The 20,988-nt window shown below is 51.6% G+C and overlaps 1 protein-coding gene across 1 annotated transcript; it reads left to right on the top strand.

Moving 5' to 3' along the window:
* The first annotated feature begins 7,372 nt into the window (after window positions 1-7,372).
* On the top strand, window positions 7,373-16,373 carry RBP3 (retinol binding protein 3). The gene is made up of 4 exons (XM_042909008.1): window positions 7,373-10,420; window positions 12,604-12,794; window positions 14,310-14,452; window positions 15,979-16,373. The coding sequence occupies exons 1-4, from the start codon at window positions 7,373-7,375 to the stop codon at window positions 16,371-16,373; spliced, it is 3,777 nt and encodes a 1,258-aa protein (XP_042764942.1).
* The last annotated feature ends 4,615 nt before the right edge of the window (window positions 16,374-20,988 follow it).

The raw sequence follows: 20,988 nt of genomic DNA, 5'->3' as shown, positions 1-20,988 counted from the left end.
TCACTTCCTATGTTCTGCCCCTGATCACTTTTGTCTTTCCCTCTTGCAGGGTTTGCATTAAACGTCATTTGTTTGGAGAAATTGAAATTAGATGTAAAAAGACATGAGATTTGGAGGAAGCACACGACATCACCGAGGAGACAGCAGCAGCCAGGGCTGATGGAAGATGGAAAGGCAGAGGGGTGCTTTGGAGAGACAGACCCCGGACTTCAGTGAGGCCCCCTGCACAGGACCCAGAGGACACAGGGCATAGGAGCTGTGGCATCACTTAACAAGATCTCAAGCCTGGCTCAGCCCTGTGGTGGGTTGGACATGGACCCCAGGACCTATGAGTATGACCATATATGGCACAGAGGGACTATCACTTTACTGGCAAAAGATGTGATGAAGGATTTCAAGAGGAGGGCCATACTCTGGGTTATCCAGGTGGGCCCTGAATGCAATCACATGTATTCTCACGAGATAGGGAAGAGGGCAGACAGAAGAGGAGGAGTGGGGGGTGACCACAGAGACAGAGACTGGAATGGTGCAGTCACCAGAAGTCAGAAAAGGTGAAGAACACATTGTCTCCTAGAGGCCCAGAGGGACTGTGGCCCTCTCAACACCTTCATCTCTGGCTTCTAGCCTCCAGAACTGAAAAGGAGTAAATTTCAGTTGTTTTAAGCCACTCAGTTTGTGGTCATTTGTTACAGGAGCCACAGAAAAGCAATACAGTGTGTGGCCCTGCTCTGGTGGCTTTGCATGCCGGACTTGTGTGGACTAGCTTCCTGCTTGTTCTTAGGCCATGCAGTCAGTCTGTCGGGCAGAGTGTGCTCCTAAGCAAGGAGCGTATGCTCAGAAGCACAGTGTGATCTCGTGCACACAAATGTGAGCACACAAATACACACAAGTATCTGTGTGCACACACGTGCATACCCATGTACACACACATACACGCACAAAACCAGCAGAGATGGGCCGTCCTTACTAGTTAGGCTAGGCCATGCACTGGGCCGAACCCCTGAATTGCCGAGTCCTGGGGAGACAGGGTAACACAGTACATTGTTAAGAGCTGAGGATAGAAGATGATGAAGCAAACTCTCACAGGATCACCAAAGAGGAGAGGCCATTCTAACGCAAGTGCGGTTCTTGGAGGCCTTGGCAGAACAGATGGAGGAGTGAGCCCAAGCCATTCTGGACATCTGGAGAAAGAGAGCTGAGGAAATCTAAGTCTGACTTCATTTGGTGAGAAGTAGGGCACCGTTGGGGCTAAAAATTCAGGGCCAGTGGAATGAGGAATTTAGGTTTTAGAGAAATTCAAGTCACTTGCAGTATGTGTGTATTTGTGGTCGATGAAACTGTTCTTTCTGGAACCTGTTTGCAGAGTACTCAAGTGTTCTCTGAGCCTAGACTGTTCTCAGAACAAACAGAAAGGCCTCGTGTGGATGTGAGGGCTGAATGACTTTTTGGAGCTCGTTTTCAGTTCAAGTTCTCACTCAGCTACTTACTGTGCCCTTGGAGAAGACTTTTGACCTCTCCAGGACTCAGTGTTTTCACCTATAAAATGGGAACAATATCACAATATCAACAATGATGGTTAATTTTATGTCAACAAAGCTTGGTGCCAAGCTGTTTGGCCAAACACTAGTCTAGATATTGCTGGAAGGTATTTGTGAATGTGATTAACATTTACTATCAGTTGACTTTAAGTAAAGCAGATTACCCTGTATAATGTGGGTGGGACTCATCCAATGAGTTGAAGGCCTTAAGAGAAAAGACTGAGGTTTCCTGATGAAGAAGAAGTTCTGCCTCAGGACTTCAACATAGAAACTCTGCCTGGGTTTCCAGCCTGCAGGGGCCAGCACTACAAATTCCAGACTTGTCATCCTGCACAATTGATTGCCTGAGACAATTTCTTAAAAATAAATCATCTCTCTCCCTCCCTCTCTCTCTCTCTCTACACACACACACACACACACACACACACACATCTTGTTCCTTGGGTCCACTACTGAAGATCAAATGAGGAAGTGATGGGAAAACAGGACTTCCACAAGCAAAAGAAAGAAGTTGTACCCCTACCTTACATCATATACAAAGATTAACTCAAAATGGATCAAAGACATAATAAATATAGGAGCTAAAACTATAAAACTCTTGAAGAATACCGAAAGATACATCTTCATGGCCGTGGATTTGGCAAAGGATTCTTAGGTATGACACCAAAAGCAAGAGCAACAGAAGAAAAACCAGGTAAACTGGACATAATTAAAAAATTAAAAATTTTTGTGCTTCAAAGGACACCATCAAGAAAGTGAAAAGATAACCCACAGAATAGGAGGGACTATTTGCAAATCATATATCTGATAAGGGACTTGTACCTAAAACATGTGAAAAGTGCTCATAATTCGATAATACAAGGACAACTGTCCTAATTTAAAAATGAGGCAAAGGACTCAAAGAGACATTTCACTAAAGAAGTTGTACAAATAGCCAATAAGCATATGAAAAAATAGCGGGCATTGTTACTCACTAAAGAAATGCAAATCAAAGCTACTTCACACTCACTAGGATGGCTAGTATCAAAAAGCCAGATGAGAATGAGTGTTGACGATGAGGATGGGGAGAAATCAAAACCCTCACATGTTGCTGGCAGGAAGGTAAAATGGTGCAGCTGCTTTGGAAAACAGTTTGGCGGTTCCTCAAGAAGGTAAACAGAGAATTACCTCATGACCCAGCAATTCTACTCCCAGACATACCTCCGCCCCAACCCATGGGCAAAAGACCTAAACAGATTTTTCATCATAGAATATATACAAATGGCCAATAAATATATAAAAAGATGCTCAACACCATTAGTCATCAAGGAAATGTCAGCTAAAATCACAATGAGGAACCACTCTATACCTATTAGAACGGCTAAAATCAAAAAGTCTGACCATACATACCAATTGTTGGCATTGATGTGAAGGAATTAGAAGGCTCATACGCTGCTGGTATAAGTTTCAGTTTTGGAAAACAGGTTATTTCTTAAAATGCTAGACATATATTCTGTGCTAGTGAAAATAAACACATATACCCACACAGAGACTTCTACTTAAACAATCACTACGGCTGCATTTGTAACAGTTCTATAACTGAAGCAACCTGCGAGTCCATCAACCTGTGAGTGGATAAAAAATTGTGGTATACAGTGGACCACTACTCAGCAATGAAATAAATAAACGAATGGTGAACTCAGCAACATAGGCGAACCTCAAAATCATTATGCTGAGTAAAAGACAGGGAAAAAAAAAACAGTACACATACTATAATCCCATTTAAAGTCCTGGAAAATGAAAACTGACCCACAGTGGTGACAGAAGGCAAATGCAAGGGGGTGAGGGGTAAGTAACAAACAGGCATGAGGAAAAACAGAGGGAGAGGGAAATATACATGACCTTGATCTTGGTGATAGTTCCATGGGTGAATACACATGTCAAAACCAGACTGTATGCTTCAGATACAGGCAGTTCAATGTATGTCGATTATACATCAATTACATGGTTTAAAAAAAAAAAACAGAAAAAATACACATTTATTAGATAATTTAAAAGTTACTGAAAATATGATAAAGAAAATATCATAAGTGCACGTGAACTTATGATAAGTGAACTTGAAGTGAACAAGTACACGTACTCATTGATTCGTTGAGCCAAGGTTTGGACAGTTAGTCTACAGAAACAAGAAGCGCTAGTCCTTGTGAACACATGTTTGAGAACGTTTATAACCATAGAAGCAAAAAACAGAAGCAAAAGTTCAGTAAATTATCAAGGACTACGATGCAACCATTAAAAGGATGAACTTTATGTATAGGCTTCAACATTGAAGGTTGTTTCTGCTGTATGCTTAAGTAAGTAAAACGAGATACAAACTACTATGTGTATGCAGTATAGACAGTATGTATACATAGGTAACACTAAACAAATGGACAGATGGATAAGCATCCATGGGTGAATGGACAATACATCTCCTGCATATGTGCTTCCATGTATGAACGCAGAGAAAGGTGAGGACAGCTACACATTAAACATTTATGTATGTATAATACATATTATTATTGGCTGGGTTAGAATGGCTTTGGAAAAAGATTGTTCACACATTTATGAATTCTTTAACTTGTAAAAAGCAGTATGTTTCACTCTTATTTTTTAAAGAGTAGAAAGAAAAAGGATTAAAATAAAGACAAGATTCAGTGTGCTTTGAAATGCATCCAAAAAAAAATATGTTGGTTTGAGATTTAGGGAGAGGGTCAGAGAGATAGAGGTGAGATAATGAAAGGGTAATAAAATGTCAATGTTAGAATCTAAGTACATGGGTATTGGCTGTGCTGCTTGAAAATGTCCATAAAGAACATCGAGGGGAAGATAAACATTAAACAATGGATGGATGGATGGATGGATGGATGGATGGATAATAGACAGAGATAAGGCCTCTGCCCACAGCAAAAAGTGAATCTGTAATGTAACAGGTGATTTGCTCCTTCTTGGATTGCCCAGGCTCCAAGCATGTTCCATGTGACCATCCCAACAGCACATCTTCTGTGCTTCATCCCCCTTTTAATCTGACATTTGGATCGCTGCGGGTTGTGCTCTGGAGTGAACACTAAGCCCGAGCTTTTCTCAGGCATACAGATTCTCCAGACACACCGAGGCCAATGGAAGGTTTGGGGCCTCAGAAACATTCCATATGCCAGGGGCCTGAGGGCAATTTCTGCCTGCTGGGGTATCTCTCCCCACCCCCACAGGGGAGTTCTGATCATAGGCTGCCCCTCACCAACTTCTACTGAGTCCTCAGCTTTTCTGTTACACCTGCCAACACTGTTGCAACAATGCAAACTTTATCCTGTTTCCCTTCCAAGGAAGCAGAGGCACAGAGCAGTCATGTTACTTAATAAAGGTCTCTACCCTAGAAGGTAGTAGGGCTGGTCAGGGGAGAGGCTCCCAAGCTTGTACTCTTGACATCTCTGCCCACATGGCTGCTTGTGCAAGTGACAGGGAGGCAGGGGCTTCTGACTTCATCCCAACTCCAAAATCCAACCCAAGGTCACATGGGACTCTCGGTAGCCCCCTAGACTGATGGCTAGCAAGGACTGGATGGGAAGGTGTGGAATTTCTCTCCTCCTGGATTTCACTGTGGACTTGTCTGAGGTACACTGTCCTTAGCTGACTGCCAAGTACTTATGTTCCCCCTCACCTGGGGACCAGAGAACATTCCTAGTTCCTGGACAGACTGGAGAACTTTGGGGACAGAATTTTCTCCCACACCCACAAGAGGACACATCACATCCCCTTGCAGGCACTAACTCTGCCCCCCTGATGACTTGAAATGGACCCTCATTTTGTTTTCCACATCCTCTGCGAGGTTCTGGGCCATCCCCACAAATCAGGGCCCAGCAACAGCTGCAGGAATCCCATCCTGAGGCTGCATTTTAAGGAATGTCCAGGAGAAGCGCCTTCCCCAAAGAAGGACCTTTTCCTGATTGTCTTTATCCTCTGTACTTCCTGGTCCAGAGGCTTTGCCTGAGCTCACGCAATGACAGAGAAGTGCCCTCAGAGGCCCAGGATGGCATACTCTGAGACGTGATTCCCCAAGTTGGGGCCAGAGTGAAAGGCCCAATCTTCCCAGTAGGGACTAAGGAGGCCTTATTGTTATAATAAATCAGCCTCACCTCATTGGCTGCAAATAGTGGAGTGATGTGACCATATGTCACTTGGGCATTAAACAAATCCTAATGAGCTAAAAACATGTTTGTTTTAGCTAATTGACCTCTATGGCTTTCATAAACCACTTGGTAAACATCCTCAGACAATGATTTCCAGAGAGCGGATTGTGGTTCTCAGGGGCGCTGAGAAAGCCCCCCGTCTCCCGGGGCACCTCCTGCGGGGGTGCCTGCTGAGGGACACATGTGTGCCTGCCTGCTGCCCACACGACTCAAGAAGTGTGTGGTGGCAATAACAGGACAAAGTGAGAAGAGTGGAGGCAGGCCGCTCTCCCAGCGCTCTTCCTGGCTGTGCAGTCTGAGCCGTGCTTGTCTGATAAATATGGAAAGTGCCCACCCTCCGAGGGGTGCGGAGACAAAGCAGGGCTTCTAGACTCTGCGCTCCATGGCAGATACACTTGGAGATCTGTGGCAAATCAGCCCTCAGCAGGACCCATGTCCCTTCCATGCCAAGGGGCAAGATCTGGGAGCCTAAGAGTCCAGCTGTTCACCTGAGACAGGCCTGTATGCTCTGTGCAGGTGAGGGAATGATCTGGATGCCTGTGAGGTCTGGGACCACAGAGACCTAAGTCCTGCAATTGGGTTCTTCCTGCAAGCAGCGGGCCATAGCTGAGCCCTTACCCAGCAGGGGGGTCTTCTTTAGCCAGGAGAATGGACACTTGTCAGGTCTCAGAGCTAACCTCACCTGACCTAGAATCACTGGTCCCATGGTGTCTAGAAGGCAGATGCCCCTCCCACTCACCACATCCTGCATGGAGGTCCGGACATCGTATTCCTACTGTTTGAAAGCTGTTGTGGCGGCGGGAGGGGGGGGACCACCCCAATTCCCTGGATGCATTACCAAGATATAGAAAAAAGCTGCAAGCCCTGAAGTAGATGGGAGCCCCAGACTCAGCCTCTGCACTGTCTGGGCTGACTGCAGTCCCCCCAGACTTCTTCTCAATGTCCCCTTCACCCCTAAGGTGATGGGCTTCAGTAAGCTACTGAGATCTATTTCTTCAGCTCTACAGCAGAGATAATACCTACCAGGGAGAACTTATCAGCGATGGAATGCTTCCGTCTTGCCTGAAACCGTGAAATGCTTTACACATATTTTCTCACGTGGTCTACACAATAAGTAAGATACTTCCCTAAGGCCACAGAGCAGTGAGTCGCGGAGCCGGGCCTCCAGTGAGCTCTACCTAATTCCAGAGGCGTGGATCACCCAGTGTAGTGGGAAGATGCTATTTCCAGCAGGTTAACAGCTCTATTTTGCAAGGCTCTGGTGAAAACTGTCACCTTGTGAAGCATGAAGCACGGAGTCCGGCATGCGGCAGGCACTGCAAATAAACGGTGGTTATTCAGATTACTATACACAGAGATAGCACAGCAGCATGAGATCCAACATACCTTCTGGGTCAAACCACTTCGGGCCCTTCTCCCCAGTCCCCAGGGCTGATGCGCTTGAATTAGACAGGATTAAAGGCTTACTGGAGCTGGAAGCCGCACCCCAACTCCCGAGTTTAGCCCCGGACCTTCTGTCCACCCGCTGAGAAGGACGAGGGAGGAAGGCAGCCACACAGGGCAGTGCCGTGGCCTTACGCACAGTCAAGGGAGCTTTTGCTTGGGAGCCAGCTCTCCTTCTGGATCCCCATGACGAGAGAATGGGTCCTGCTCTTGCCCATGCTGCTCTGTGGCCTGGCTGGCCCCACGCACCTGTTCCAGCCAAGCTTGGTGCTGGACATGGCCAAGGTCCTCCTGGATAACTATTGCTTCCCAGAGAACCTGATGGGGATGCAGGAAGCCATCGAGCAGGCCATCAAGAGTCGTGAGATCCTCGCCATCTCGGACCCTCAGACTCTGGCCCATGTGCTGACGACTGGGGTGCAGAGCTCCTTGAACGACCCTCGCCTGGTCATTTCATATGAGCCCAGCACCCTCGAGGCTCCCCGGCAAGCCCCAGCACTCACCAACCTCACAAAAGAGGAAATGCTTGCCCGGCTGCAGAAGGGCATCCGCCACGAGGTTCTGGAGGGCAATGTGGGCTACCTGCGTGTGGACGACATCCCAAGCCAGGAGGTGGTGAGCAAGCTGGGGGGCTTCCTGGTGGCCAGCGTCTGGAGGAAGCTCATGGGCACCTCTGCCTTGGTGCTGGACCTCCGGCACTGCACCGGGGGCCACGTTTCCGGCATCCCGTACGTAATCTCCTACCTGCACCCAGGGAACACGGTCCTGCACGTGGATACCATCTACGACCGTCCCTCCAATACGACCACTGAGATCTGGACCTTGCCCCAGGTGCTGGGAGAAAGGTACAGTGCCGACAAGGATGTGGTGGTCCTCACCAGCGGCCACACTGGGGGCGTGGCTGAGGACATCACTTACATCCTCAAGCAGATGCGCAGGGCCATCGTGGTGGGTGAGCGGACTGTGGGGGGTGCCCTGGACCTCCAGAAGCTGAGGATAGGCCAGTCTGACTTCTTCCTCACTGTGCCCGTGTCCAGGTCCCTAGGGCCCCTGGGAGGGGGCAGCCAGACATGGGAGGGCAGTGGGGTGCTGCCCTGTGTGGGGACACCAGCCGAGCAGGCCCTAGAGAAAGCCCTGGCCATTCTCACTCTGCGCCGGGCCCTCCCAGGAGTTGTCCGGCGCCTGCAGGAGGCGCTGCAGACCTACTACACCCTGGTGGACCGTGTGCCCAGCCTGCTGCACCACCTGGCCAACATGGACTTCTCCGCAGTAGTCTCGGAGGAGGACCTGGTCACCAAACTCAACGCTGGCCTACAGACTGTGTCTGAAGACCCCAGGCTCCTGGTGCGGGCCGTGAGGGCCAAGGACGCCTCTTCTGGGCCCGAGGTTGGCGAGGACGAGCCTCCGGAGGTAGTCCCCACGGTGCCCGGAGCCGAGGCTGCCCGGCAGGCCCTGGTGGTCTCTATGTTTCAGGTGTCGGTGCTACCAGGCAACGTGGGCTACCTCCGCTTTGACAGCTTCGCCGATGCCTCCGTGCTGGAGGTGCTAAGCCCCTACATTGTGCGCCAGGTGTGGGCGCCCCTGCGGGGCACGGAGCACCTCATCGTGGACCTGCGCCAGAACCCCGGGGGGCCATCCTCTGCTGTGCCCCTGCTACTGTCTTACTTCCAGGGCCCCGACAACGGCTCTGTGCACCTCTTTACCACCTATGACCGCCGCACCAACATCACGCAGGAGCACTTCAGCCGCATGGAGCTGCTGGGCCAGGGCTACCCCACCCAGCGCGGCGTGTACCTGCTCACCAGCCACCGCACCGCCACCGCGGCCGAGGAGCTGGCCTTCCTCATGCAGTCGCTGGGCTGGGCCACGCTGGTGGGCGAGATCACCGCGGGCAGCCTGCTGCACACCCGCACGGTGCCCCTGCTGGAGACGCCGGAGGGTGGCCTCGTGCTCACCGTGCCCGTGCTCACCTTCATCGACAACCACGGCGAGTGCTGGTTGGGAGGTGGCGTGGTGCCCGACGCCATCGTGCTGGCCGAGGAAGCCCTGGACAGGGCCCAGGAGGTGCTGGAGTTCCACCGCAGCCTGGAGGCCCTGGTGGAGGGCACGGGGCACCTGGTCGAGGCTCACTATGCACGGCCAGAGGTCATCGGGCAGACCAGTGCCCTGCTTCGAGCCAAGCTGGCCCAGGGGGCCTACCGCACCGCCGTGGACCTGGAGTCACTGGCCTCCCAGCTCACGGCCGACCTGCAGGAGATGTCTGGGGACCACCGTCTGCTGGTGTTCCACAGCCCCGGTGAGATGGTGGCCGAGGAGGTGCCCCCCCCACCCCCTGTCGTGCCCTCCCCAGAGGAGGTCTCCTACCTCATCGAAGCCCTGTTTAAAACAGAGGTGCTGCCTGGCCAGCTGGGTTACCTGCGTTTCGACGCCATGGCCGAGCTGGAGACGGTGAAGGCCATCGGGCCACAGCTGGTGCAGCTGGTGTGGCAGAGGCTGGTGGACACGGCCTCGCTGGTTGTCGACCTGCGATACAACCCTGGTAGCTACTCCACAGCTGTGCCGCTGCTCTGCTCCTACTTCTTTGAAGCAGAGCCCCGCCAGCACCTCTACTCTGTCTTTGACAGGGCGACCTCGAGGGTCACGGAAGTGTGGACCCTGCCCCAGGTGGCTGGCAAGCGCTACGGCCCGCACAAAGACCTCTACATCCTGATGAGCCACATCAGCGGGTCGGCAGCTGAGGCGTTTGCTCACACCATGCAGGACCTACAGCGGGCCACCATCATTGGGGAGCCCACAGCTGGAGGGGCACTCTCTGTGGGCATCTACCAGGTGGGCAGTAGCCCCTTATACGCCTCCATGCCCACGCAGATGGCCCTGAGCGCCACCACAGGCGAAGCCTGGGACCTGGCTGGGGTGGAGCCCGACATCACCGTGCCCATGAGTGAGGCCCTCTCCACAGCCCGGAACATAGTGGCCCTGCGGGCCAAGGTGCCCACTGTGCTGCAGACAGCCGGGAAGCTGGTAGCCGATAACTATGCCTCCCCTGAACTGGGGGCCAAGATGGCGGCCAAACTGAGCCGTATGCAGAGCCGCTATTCAAGGGTGACCTCAGAAGGGGCCTTGGCTGAGATGCTGGGGGCCGATCTGCAGATGCTGTCCGGAGACCCACACCTGAAGACAGCCCATATCCCCGAGGATGCCAAGGACCGCATTCCTGGGATTGTGCCCATGCAGGTGAGACACAAGGGAGACTGAACCTAGCACAGTCCCAGCCATGAGCCGACTGGTTGTCTGCACATCCAGGGCTCTGTGCACAGTGCCGGGCAATCGCTTCCAGACTCGTTTTCGTGTTTAAGTTCTCATTAGTCACATCTTTCCCTTCCTCTCATCCTGTCATCCCTTCTTCTTCTGGTGTCCCTGAGCACCTCTGTAGAGCACTGATAACCCACGAGGACTCAGTTTGAAAACCCCTGGTATAGAAGGAGTGGCACTCTTGGCGGGGTGGAAGGCAAATGTTTGCAGCACTTCTCATCATCAGTGTTGGCGAAAAGGTCAGGTCATGAGAAGTCACTACGGTTTCGTCCCCTGGAAATGCGGGGTTTGTGTTCATTCTCACCACCTGCCTGCCTCGGGGGGTTTCAGATGGAGAGAGAGGAGCAGGCAGAGGTCTTGGCCTCACAGTTGCCTCAGAGCTAAAGCATGGAGCCTAGACACAGGCTGTGGCATGGTCAGGGGTGCTGACGGCGCACAGCCTGGAGAATCATGGCAGTGGTCAGGCACCACCTGCCTTCTCCTCCCCTCCCACGATGCAAAGCCTCCAGAAGGAGCTGCACTTGGTGGGCGTGCAGTCTGGTCCAAGGGCCAGCTGGATGGCAAATTCCGAGCCAGGCTATTGTGGTCAGTATATTCGAAGCCGGCAATGGCATTTGGGGAAAACACTGAAAAGGTAAATCAAGGTTGAGGAATTTTGCTGCTGGGTGGATGAGAGAGAAGTTCTCTAGACCAGTGGCCATGGATTCATCAGACACTCCCATAAGCTAAGAGCTTCATCGGGAAGCGATATTTACAACATCTCTCCACATCATTTATCCTCTGTGATTTTGTGGCAGAGTCACAAGTAGTCAGGGCAGCATTTGTCTCAGGGTCCCTTGAAAGGAGGTCTAGGATGCAGGCAGTTCAGGTGGGAGGCCGTCTTTGAAGCAGAAGTGAGGGGGCAGGGAGAATGGGATAGGAAAGGAGGAAAAGCTGATGGGTAAGGGCATTATGGAAGCTGTTGCTTCCTAAAATTCCTATAGAACCCTAACAAGTGTGGGGAAGGCTTCCTGGAGCCGTCCATCTACAGACGGGACCCAGCAGTTCCTGTCCTTCTTTGGCTAAAGGTCCCCCTGGGGACATGAACTCTCTCAAACTCTGAGGCAGCTTGGAGAAGGTCCTGAAATCGACAATGGAAAGACATAGGGGTGTGCTGGAGGCAAGGCCCTGTCAGGTGAGGAGCGGTTGTAGCAAAAATCAGAGGAGGGCCAAGGGCACCAGAAGCATCTAGTGCAGAATCATCATCCCTGTTTTACAAAAAGAGAAATGGAAACCCAGAGGGGTGCAGAGGAGTGTGACCCATGGCTGAAGAGCTTGTGACTAAGGGCAAAGCAGACCCTGGAGGCTGGGTGTCCCAGTTAACATTCCGGCCCACAGAGCCTGTGTCCTTCTAGCAGTCTTGGAGAGAGAAGATGAGGCACAAAACATGTTGGGGGAGCCTAGAATGTGCCAGCACTGTGCTAGACTCACAGGGCCACCAGATTCCAAATCGAGGACTCACTCCTTTCCAGCATCGCCAGGATTCATGGTTTGGAGTCACATATGGATTCAGCTTCTGGTTCCACCACCTACTGGCTGTGTGACCTTGGGCAAGTTACTTAATCACTCTGTGCTTCAGTGTCCTCATTGAAAGGATGGGGATGCTATAGGGTGCCCTCATGGTGATGGTAAGGGCTGCAATGTGCTCAGCACAGGGCCAAACCCCCTTCTAAAGGTTCAGGGGCCCAGGAGCTAGCTAATGTCTTCCCTCCCAGCCCTAGGGAAGAAGATGAACTCAGAACCATCAGGAGGTATCTGGTGAGGTCAGGGGAGTCAGAGTGGAGACCACGCCTGGGCCTTGCAGCTCTGGACACCGCGGTGTGGGCTTGACATGCATGAACGTTCTCTGTAAGGAGTCTGCCAACCGCATTTGGGTCCACATCCTAGGCCCACCACCCACATAACCTCCTAGGCGCTCCATTGGAAACCTTCTTCAGAAATGTTAATTCCCTCCCATACCCTCAATATCTTTCACGTATAAAGGAAAACTGTGGTGCCCGGTTTCCTGAGCTGTAACATCTGCTCCTCTGCTGACACTGAGCTGGACCCCCACCCATTTTTTTCAGATCCCTTCCCCTGAAGTCTTTGAGGACCTGATCAAGTTTTCCTTTCATACTAATGTGTTTGAGGACAACCTTGGCTACTTGAGGTTTGACACGTTTGGGGACTGTGAGCTGCTCACCCAGGTGTCAGAGCTGCTGGTGGAGCATGTTTGGAAGAAGATCGTGCACACGGATGCCATGATCATTGACATGAGGTCAGTGGCTGGGGGGGCAGAGGTCTCTGGCCAGCCAACCCAGGGGTTCCGGCGTAATTGGCCGTGGGGGACCCCAACATCGGTGATCTTTCTAAGCTCCTCAGATGATCCCAGTGTTAATTCCAGGCTGAGAATCACTGGGCTACTCCTGTGGTTTCCAAACTTGCCTGGCCATAGGACTCAGTGGAGAGAGAGGAGGAAGGGAGACTTTAAAAACAGATTCTGGGGGCTTAACGTGACCCTACTGAATCTAAAGCTCCGGGGTGAGGCCCAGTCATCTGTGTATTTGAAAGGCATCACCCCGGGTGATTCTGGTGATCAGTCATGTTTGGGACAGCTAGCTAGGCCACCACCTGCATTGTGCCTCTTATGTCATACAAAGTCAGCCCGTGACCACCCTGATCATGAGAATTGGAAAGCCAGAGTCCCTGAGAGAATGTGAAAATAAGCCACTATTGTGGCAAAAAGAATTCTTTGCATCACAAAATGGCTGGTGGAGGGACGCTTTTAGGTAGATACCCACCCCCAGCAACCAGGCCCCTGCCTCCATGGACACAGGGAGGGGCAGGCTGCTCCCCCAGGGATACAGAACCCCACTTTGTAGCTGCAGGAGACAGGCTGCCAGAATTGGCCAAGTCATGACTTGCCTGCTTGGCCAAGTCATGACTTGCTTGTCTGCAGCTCAGCTGTGGTTCTTGTCTGTCACTAGAGGGCTCCAGATCTCAGAGGCTTGTTCTCCAAAACCTCTCCCAGGGCTCTGTGGCTACATTTGTAAAAGAGGAAGTGGCCCAGCCTACAGAGTGCTTCCAGACCCTTCTAACCTGAGGTTTGGAGTTTCAGACACTGAGGTCAAAGGCCCTAAACCCAGCTGGGCCACCCTAGACCTTCAACCAGAAGAGACTCCTATCATATCACCAGCCCACACTTCTTATTCACAGATGAGGAGACAGGGTCCCAAAGAGTTCACATAACAAGGCAAATCCGAACGTCCTAGGACAGGCACAGGTTGTCCCCTCCCCCACTCTTCCACTCCCCATCCAGTGTGGTTCCACAACTCTGAGCACTCTGCTGTACTAAGTAGCAGCTCATTAGGAGACCTGAACAAAAATGCCCAGTGGGTCTTATGAAATTATAGAGAATGCAGCCGGGAAAACAGTGTCCTCACAGGCAGCATGGGTGTGGAGAGGAGTCTATGGTTAGTAAATGAGGAAAATCTATCAGCAAGTTCATGACTGCAGGACTTGTCAGAGCCTTTAATGTAATGGACACAATATGTATCACATAATGTATTAATATGTGATCAGAAAGGGCAGGTATGGCACCAGTGTTTTGAAATTTCTCAAGAGACTTGTACTCTGGGAAATGCCAACCACAGAATTCTGCAGGAGAAGGATGGGACAGGGAGGCTGCCTGGAATTAGTGTCCTCCTCAGGGCAAAGGTCCCAGGCTCCCAGAGGGGAACCGAGGGCCTCCCTGTGAGCTCTGCCCCAATGACCCCCACTTCCCTTCCCTTAGGTTCAACATCGGTGGCCCCACCTCCTCCATCTCTGCCCTGTGCTCCTACTTCTTTGATGAAGGTCCTCCAATTCTGTTGGACAAAATCTACAGCCGGCCCAACAACTCTGTCAGTGAGCTCTGGACCCACACCTGGCTCGCAGGTATGTACAGACGCTTTCCCTTTCCTGTTCTCATTCTAGAAGCTTCTGGAAAATCAGGGAAAGACAGCTTGGGTCCAGGGAAAAGTAACAGTAAATGGAATATAAAGCTCTGCATGCACTACACTTTTACATATGATTCTTAATCCCTACAAAATTCTACCATTATGCTTATTTTCTAGATGAGCCTTGACTAGGTCGAGTCTCTTGTCTAACATCACCTAGCTAATAAGTGGAAGCGCCCAAATCTGAATGCCGGTTTCTCTAAAACCAAAATGCCCTCCGTTCTGGCCATGACAACCATCAGCATGCAAGGCACAGCAGAATTAGAAGGACCCTTGCCCTTCACCAAACCCCACAGAGTTTCTGGTGCTCATCCTCCCTGAGCTGTCAGCAGCAGCTCAGCACACCTGCCTGAATAAAGTTTGTGGTTCTGATGGGGTCTCTGCCCTGCACAGGCGCCACGCTCTGTAGAGCCAGGGCTCTCGTGGTCCCCGTCACGGGTGATAGGCTCACTCTGACTCCCTTGCTCAGCATGACAAACCAAGAAACCTACGCTCCCATCCGACGAGGGGCTGGGAGAGCGGTGGGAGGAAGGGTGCATATGACCAGAAAAGCACCCCACAATTTTCATTTGTACACTTCCTTATCACACAAGGATTCGAGGGAGATTCCAGGGCACACATTCACAAATACTGCAAAACGTAAATAAAAATTAGAACCGGGTGAACTGTAAATTCAAACAGTATTCAAAACCAGGAGTTACAAACAGACTCAAATCTGCAAGAGCATGGGGTCCTAGATTGCAATGATGTCCAGTATGGGAGCCGCTTGCCACATGCAGCCACTGAGCACTGAAATGTGGCTCATATGAATTGGGATGTGACAGGTGTAAAATATACACCAGGTATTTTAGGGCTTTTCATGGAAAAATAAAGATGTATAATATCTCCACAATGTTACTGATTACATTTTTGAGACAAACTTGTTTTGGATATGTTGAGTTAAATAAAATATGGTTAAGATTCATGTCATCTGTGCTTTTTTTTTTTTTTTCTTGTTTAATGTGACTCCTAGAAAACTTGCAGCGACATCTGTGGCTCACTTTCTGGCTCACGTTGTGTTTCTATCGGACATCGTTGCCCTAGAGGGCTGTTGTCGTGAAGCCACGAGTTTGGGTCTTCCGGGAGTCCAAAGTGAAAAGAGAATCTGGCAGGTTAGGCATTCTTATGATTCATGAAGAGGAAGCGCATCCTTTCCTCGGGAGAGTCAAGGCTTTTCCCGTCACTCAAAGATAAAAGTGCCAGAAGTGCGTGAAGCAGCTGTCAAGCCCTTACAAACTGGAGATGGGGCACACGCTCGTAGCCCCATTTGACACTTGCAGAACTGGGGCTCACAAAGGAATGCCCTGCATGTGGACACAAGGCCACAGAACCAAATCCCAGGCCTTCCTCTTTGCGGGTCCACACAGTACGGAGAAGGCAGGTGCCCCACAGTGCTGACTGGACTCCCCATCCTCTGTCTTCCAGGTGAACGCTACGGCTCCAAGAAGAACGTGGCCATTCTGACCAGCGCGCTGACAGCCGGCGCCGCGGAGGAGTTTACCTACATCATGAAGAAGCTGGGCCGGGCACTGGTCATTGGGGAAGTGACCAGCGGGGGCTGCCAGCCACCACAAACCTACCACGTGGATGACACTCATCTCTACATCACCATCCCCACGGCCCGCTCAGTGGGGGCTGTGGATGGCAGCTCCTGGGAAGGGGTGGGTGTGGTGCCCCACGTGGCTGTCCCTGCTGAGGGAGCCCTCACCAGAGCCAAGGAGATGCTCCAGCACACTCTGCTGAGGGCGAGGAGGAGCCCCAGGATGGGTGGGACCTCCAGGCCACACACCAAGGGCACTCCAGCACGTGGTCCTGCCTGAGGCCTCCGGGTTCAGAAAAGGGACCTGCTGAGCCCCGGTAGGCTTAGAGTTGAAGGCACCCTTGCGGTTCACCCGATGGTCTCTTCACCATTGCCAACATCTCTGAGCACATAGGGACAGGCAGCTCACCCCTCAGAGGCAACCCCCTCCATAGTAGTTATTTTGGGGAGGCGAAGTCAGATGTACCTCCTACCCATGCTTCTTAATTGCCAAGCCCTAGAGCAGCTCCATCCGACCGAGCTACGACGTGAGCCGCAGATCGCGGCACTCACGTCACTTTACCTTTTCTAGTAGCCACCTTCTTAAAAAGTAAAAAGAAACAGGTGACGTGTATTTTACTAGTGTGATTTATTTACCCTACTATATCCACAGTAGTATCATTTCAGCAACATAAAAATGATTGTGAATGAGATGTTTTTGCACGGAGCCTTCGAAATCTGGTAGGTAGTCTGCACGTAAAGTGCTTCTTCCCCTTCCTCACGCACGTGTCTGGGGCTCAGGGGCCACCTGCGGCCGGCGGATCCCCTGTGGGACAGTGCAGGCCCAGAGGTCAGGGACCCCCACTCCCCCAGCACATTGTCCCCCGTCTGCCCTCCCTGCCTCCGCATCTTCCCCATTAAAGCACCTCTCCCTCCTGCCCTGGGATCATTTCTGTCCCAGCATTCTCCTCAGGGGTGGCAGCCATCGTGCTCACCCTGGTCTCCCACTGCCCATCGCTTAGCACAGCGCCTGGTGCAGGAACGCACGTGAGTATCTGGCAGCAAGTCTGTCTTCCCTTCATGTGTTCCGCCCAAGGCCTTGTTCTCTGGCTTCCGCCAGGGTCCCCAAAGTGAGCTCTAGTGTCATGCGGCACTTGGACATGCAGCATTGCTGTTTGAGGGTAGAGTGGCCCTGGGCGGTGGTCTGGGTGCCTGCCTTTCTTGGCCTAGGGCAGTCTGTCACTGCACTGGCTGTGGTGACCAAGCCCACTCCTAACAGGGCAAGAGGGCTGAAGACCCCAAGATCTCCTCCAGAACTGGGCAAGCCCCAGGAGGAGACAGGAAGCCCGGGGGTGACCTGGAGGAAGGCAGCCACTGGCTGGCCCCTGGGAGCTAGGCAACCTTACTCCACTAGAATCAACAGGGACCCAAAAGTGAGAGACCTCCAGGACTCTGCCCAAAGTCACGGTGGGGATGAAGCCGTTATAGCAAGGACATCCCCCACCCTGCCAATCAGTGCTCTCAGAGCCCCGGGCTCCAAGATGTCTGAGTGAGGGAGGATGAGGGACCGTTGCCATCTGGCCTCGCTGTCTGGTGAGTCCAGCCTGCAGCTGCCACAGGCGACTTCCCCAGGGCACCGGGCTGACCTCACTACACAGCCCTGACTCCACCAGCCCCCTCCCCAGGCTCCAGGGAGCTGTGGAATCTGGGCACACCCCTGGGTCACCACCAATGTCTAGGAGGTTTGCCACCTGGAAAACCTTGAACCAACCCTGCTGAAGTAGGAAAACTCTGATGCAAGGCATTCTGGGTCCTTTCCCTTCTGCTAGATTCAAGTAACACGAAGGGCATGATTGAATTCTAGCAGCATCACATATACTGGGAATTCACCTTTTTCTTCATTAGACCTATTAACATCCAGGCAGATGTGTGAGGCCCCTACATGCTTATATTCTAGGGGCTCTTTCTCCTCCCTCCTCCTTCCCGCTCCCCCCGCCCCCCACACACCCATAGCTATCTGATGGTCACCTACATCAAACAATGGTTCCTCTAGTTGGTAGAACCAGGGGCAATATTTGAACTCTTCTCTTTCCTTAAATCCTTATAATAAGCATGTATTATTATTTTCAAATACAGCATTCTTCCAAAAATAAAATAAGATACATTATACCTTCAGTCCCTAACCATACCTTAGTGATCATTAGCGATTGCTGATTTTTTTCCCACGGGTTTTCCTTGTATATCACTTGGATTTCTTTGATTTGCACCACTGACATTTGTTGACTGTTTATTTTGTTTACGGTATCAGGCTAGGTGTTGTGGGGTTTGCAGATGGCAAAGGTCTCGATGGGTCTTAAATAGGGGGAGGGGTGGAGCAGCTCCTAGGGTGGGTGACAGACATACTTCTCTCTTCTGGGCTTCACAGTGCAGAGACAACCATTTTTTTTAATTTGCATATCATTCCTGTGCATATCACGAATTTGCATATCATTCCTGTGTGGGGTCCACGCTAATCTTCTCAGTACCATAGACAGACATTTCAGTACATGTGCTGCCGAAGCGAGCACTGCACAACCATTCTTATCATTTCTGCAGAAGTCAGTGGACACTCAGTCAAGCTCAGTAATTCACAGGGGCTTACATAGGCAGCACAGCGGACATTCGCCCTACTTTAGGCCACCCAGCAAAGGCACACCCTCTGAATGTTCAGAGAATCGCTCCCCATCTGATCCTGTGGGAAACAGACTCCCTAAGAAGCAGTGAGGCATTTGGGAGACCTGTCTGGATGGATAGGCCAGGACAGCTACTTCCCAGCTATGGAACTCAGGGCAAGTCACTTTGCCTCTCCAGGCCTCAGTCTTCTCATCTGTACAATGAGATCCACAATAGCACCTTTGGGGCTATGAAGATGAAAAAGGTTAATCCAGGGGTGCCTGGGTGGCTCAGTCGGTTGAGCGTCTGACTTCAGCTCAGGTCATGATCTCGCGGTCCGTGAGTTCGAGCCCCGCGTCAGGCTCTGGGCTGACAGCTCAGAGCCTGGAGCCTGTTTCAGATTCTGTGTCTCCCTCTCTTTCTGACCTTCCCTCATTCATGCTCTGTCTCTCTCTGTCTCAAAAATGAATAAATGTTAAAAAAAAATTTATAAAAAAAAAAGAAAAAGGTTAATCCAGTGCCCAGCCAATGTCACCTCTCACCATTTCCCCACTACCAAGCTGGACACACCACAAGTTCACTTTTCCAGCTTCCTGGCAGCAGGGTACAGGCACAGGGTTCTTTCTGGGCCAATCAGAAGTTCCTATGAAGAATGTTTAATCTGTTTAAGCAAGTTGAATGGGTTTTTTTAGTGTTTATTTATTTATTTTGAGAGAGAGAGCGAGCACGCACAGAAGCGGGGGCGGGATGGGGAACAGAGAGAGAGGGGAGAGAGAGAATCCCAAGCAGGCTCTGCACTGTCAGCACAGAGCCTGATGTGTGGCTCGATCTCACAAACCATGAGATCGTGACCTGAGCTGATACTAAGAGTCAGACGCTTAATTGACTGACTCACTCAGGAGCCCCATACAAGTTGAATGTTTAAGCAAGTGATAGCTGGGCAGCAGCAGCGGCCAGGTGCCCCATGTGCAGGGCAGCATAGCCATGCCCCTACTCAGCAGGGATGGCAGCAACATCCTCCATAGGCCACCCTGGCTGACCTTGACTGAGGTCCTGCTGACCAGCTCCTTTTTCGTGCCCACTGTCCAGCGCAAGCCCCCAGCCTGCCCATCAAATACTGGGTACAGCCCAGGCTCCCCTCAAGACATCCAGGCGAGGGGCAGGCGAGCTTTGAACCCACATCTGTCTGGCTCCAAAGACCATGATGTTCCCACCATACCATGAAGAGGTCCTGGGCCCAGCCTGGGGAGAGGGTCTATAGTGGGAGAAGCAGACCCAGAGGGTCCCATGCAGACCAAAGGGAAAGGGTCAGCGTTCCTGAGCCAGCTCTCTTATACTCTTACCACCTGCTTGGAGACAGAAGGCTGGAGAAAAAGGAAAAGGAAAGGCTTCTCTTCTGGTGGCAGAACCAGGTGACCCACAGCTGCCTAGCAGCCTCTGTTCCGAAAGACTACAAGCCCCTTTTGCTCTTGATGTCCCAGTATGAGCTCATCACCTCCACCTTCTCTCAACTTACCTGGATAAGATCTGCTCCTGCCCCCAGGACCCCATCCTTTACACAGCTACCCCTCCCTTCTGAAATTAGGGCAGAGATATGAGAGTTAACCCCAGCTCCCTCCTCTCTGCTCCCACCACCACTCCCACCCAGGTATCTACATAATCACCAGGACACTAAATGAGTTGTCAGAATTAATAGTTAATAGTTCATTCCCCTCTCCCTTGTTTTGGAGTCCTGGTTTGGTTCCTAAATCCCCACCACAGCCTCCTACCCCATTTCTGTGGCCCAGCCTGCAGTCAGGGCCACTGTTCTGCCATGTAACCTTCTCAGGTCTCCCCCTGCTTGAGGACCCCCCCCCCCCCCAAGGCACCACTGATCTGTGGTGAGAGGGACCGGGCCAGGCTATCCTCCCCATCTCCCAAAGGTAACCCCAGCCCACAGACAGGCTGGGCCTTTACTTCACCATCAGGATCCTTGCTGGAGACTTGGCCAAAGACCCCAGTCCAGCAGAGGCCAGGGACCACACTGGAGCATCAGAGGGGAGGACCCCAGCTTTTCTCCCATCTCACTCACCTTCCTGCTTCCTATGTCCCTGCATCTGCCTACTCAGCCCGTCACATGGCCAATGGTTGTGTTTGTGTGTCAGTGAGGGCCTTGGTTATCCACACAGCTTTAGTGCAATGAGAGAACATGACTCAGAAAAAAAGGATGCATACCAAATTACTTGTGGGCGAAGAAGCCTGCCTAGGAGATCCCCACTGGAGGG

Source organism: Panthera leo, chromosome D2 (assembly GCF_018350215.1).
Source record: "Panthera leo isolate Ple1 chromosome D2, P.leo_Ple1_pat1.1, whole genome shotgun sequence".
Classification (NCBI taxonomy): Eukaryota; Metazoa; Chordata; class Mammalia; order Carnivora; family Felidae; genus Panthera; species Panthera leo.
Note: the sequence above shows the minus strand (reverse complement) of the source record. Positions and strands in the feature narration are given on the sequence as shown.

What these genes read in the sequence shown, in the direction of transcription:
- RBP3 (XM_042909008.1), top strand. Translation starts at nt 7,373, where the DNA reads ATGACGAGAGAATGGGTCCTGCTCTTGCCCATGCTGCTCTGTGGCCTG. An exon ending in CTGGGATTGTGCCCATGCAG is followed by an intron (nt 10,421 to 12,603) that starts GTGAGACACAAG and finishes CATTTTTTTCAG; the next exon opens with ATCCCTTCCCCTGAAGTCTT. An exon ending in GACCCACACCTGGCTCGCAG is followed by an intron (nt 14,453 to 15,978) that starts GTATGTACAGAC and finishes TCTGTCTTCCAG; the next exon opens with GTGAACGCTACGGCTCCAAG.